The sequence below is a fragment of the Cyprinodon variegatus genome, unplaced genomic scaffold, assembly GCF_000732505.1.
Source record: "Cyprinodon variegatus isolate N-32 unplaced genomic scaffold, C_variegatus-1.0 Scaffold1352, whole genome shotgun sequence".
Lineage (NCBI taxonomy): Eukaryota > Metazoa > Chordata > Actinopteri > Cyprinodontiformes > Cyprinodontidae > Cyprinodon > Cyprinodon variegatus.
In genome coordinates, this window is record NW_015151805.1 from 37,086 (window position 1) to 39,352 (window position 2,267).

General features: G+C 36.7%; 1 protein-coding gene across 1 annotated transcript in view; it reads right to left on the bottom strand.

Annotated features, from left to right (window-relative positions):
- Positions 1-568: 568 nt before the first annotated feature.
- LOC107102986 (adrenocorticotropic hormone receptor-like) overlaps positions 569-2,267 on the bottom strand; it is an 18,681-nt gene continuing 16,982 nt past the window's right edge. Inside the window, exon 2 of the mRNA XM_015402477.1 lies at positions 569-1,121. Within this exon, the coding sequence (XP_015257963.1) occupies positions 569-1,121 (553 nt within the window). The remainder of the gene's footprint in view (positions 1,122-2,267) is intronic.

Here is a 2,267-nt window from a genome sequence, read left to right on the forward strand (position 1 = left end):
CACCAGGTGGATAAGATGAACAATGATTAGGAACCGGGCAGATTTAGGCAGGTGAATGAATTGAACAATTAAAGAATTTCCCACATGCCAGACTCAAGCCGGGGAAAAAAATACTAATAATCATAATCCTAATGACTGTCTTCCAATGGGTCCCTTTGTGGCCAGATCATTCTGTCAGATCTCAAACTAACGAAACAGAACATACAGACATCAAACAGAAAACAATGATCTGGCCCCGATAGCTGGGCTGAGCTGTATATGAAGCACCAGACCCAGGTGGATAAGATGAACAATGATTGGAACTGGGCAGAGTTAGGCAGGTGAATGTAGTGAAGAATTAAGGCTCACTATCAGGGCAGATCATGACATGTTGCATTATTTTATTTTAGTGTTGGCAGGGCCATTAGTCCCAACCAATCCTCTGCATAAATTCAATTATTTTCTTCATGCTGTTCCTTTCAGATTATTGCAATACCAATGCTTAAACAATCCTGTGCATGACTAAAAGTTAATCTTGTTCCATGAATAAAAGTATTTAATATTTGTGCCTGTAAAAATGTCTTTAAAATTACAATTTCCATTTTAAACAAAACAACCTCTTTCTGAAAGTGTGCCTAAGTTCAGCCATGCGGAAGGCATAGATCGCTGGGTCTATAAGGGCGTGGCTCATCATCAGCACCACATGAAGTTGAAACAAGGATCTGTAGCATTCGCAATATGGATTCAAAGGACATACCATGATGATAATAAGATGGACGAAAAATGGCGCCCAACACACTACAAATGCCCCAAACAGAATGGTGAGAGTGAGAGCCCCTCTCATATTACTGCCCCACCTCCTCTTATGCTGAGATTTGTCCCTGCCACAACCAGGTAGAGCTGCAATGTTCCTGGCATGAATGCGGGCCATCATGAACATGTAGACATAAAGGAAGCAGATAGCTGCCAGGGAGATGATGAAGAAGACAATGAAGCAAATTATGATGAAATAGGAGTCTGAGAATTTCACCATTAGTACAGCTAGCACTGCACATAAAGTCCAGATGAGCCCCAAGATAGCTCCAGTCCGCTGCATTGTCATGATGTTGTGGTATCGTAGAGCGTGGAATATAGTGATGTATCTGTGCAACAAACACAAAAGGAGTAATTTGAGTCATTAGCAAAATATTTTTGGATTAAAGAGTCTCAGACATCTCACAATGATCGATCATGTTTTGTGTATCGAAACAGTAACAATAAATACTTAAGCAAGTGTAAATATGCAACATATTGAAGCATCATAGTACATATATGACTAATGTATGATTGCCCACCATAGGGGTTCCCACTCATCATGGTGAGTATTGCCCTGTCTTAAGAGGTGTGTTAATTGGGCTGGTAAAATCAGGTATCTGTGTCTATGCTAACCACTTTCCTCATATTAAAGATTCTTTATAGCTGCGAGGTAAATTTGTATCTTCAGCTTATAAATTCTGGAAAAACTGTACCAACCATGTAGCAGTCCGCACAATACCCCTGGTACTTCATTAGAATAATAACCACAATAGTAGCATAAAAATTATAGTTATTGAAACAGCTACATTAAAAAAAGGATCAAGTTATATACCAGATAATTTTTCTATTGAGATTGATGACACTTTTTGAAGATATCTGCACAACAGCCAAGGCACTAACTTGAAACTGCAGTAAATTGCTATTCTAGCACTAAAAAAAGAGAATATGAACAACAATAATGAATTATGTTAAGATACATTAATATAAAAAAAATAAGCTTAAAGTAATGACAAAGATGTGATGTGATAGTTAGTTTCATCAAAAACAGATTTTTAAAAACAAACATGTGTAGTGAAAAAAAAAATCTACTTGGGGGTCACTATGTATCTGATCTATAATCGGATATATATCTTAGATTAGAAGGACTTCTAATGTCCCTGCCTCTAATTTGTTGACCACATTTGATGTTTTTAAAAGCAATTTTGCCAATTTCAAAAGGGTTAAGGTAAGAAACATATTTAAATTGTTGCAGAAACATGAAAAATGATATAACAAATTATGCAATCAGGGCGTGAAATTGGCACCACCACATACTAATCTGATATAACTGATATATAATCTACCTATCTGTCACTTTGGCAGGTAACCAGACAAACAAACAAAACTGAGGAATTTTTTTGTTTTCCTCTATGTTTTTTTTTTTTTTTTTAACAGTGTCCTGTCTGGCAATGTGGCAATAAGAATAATTGTCTTGATGCCAAAAAGAGCCCAAC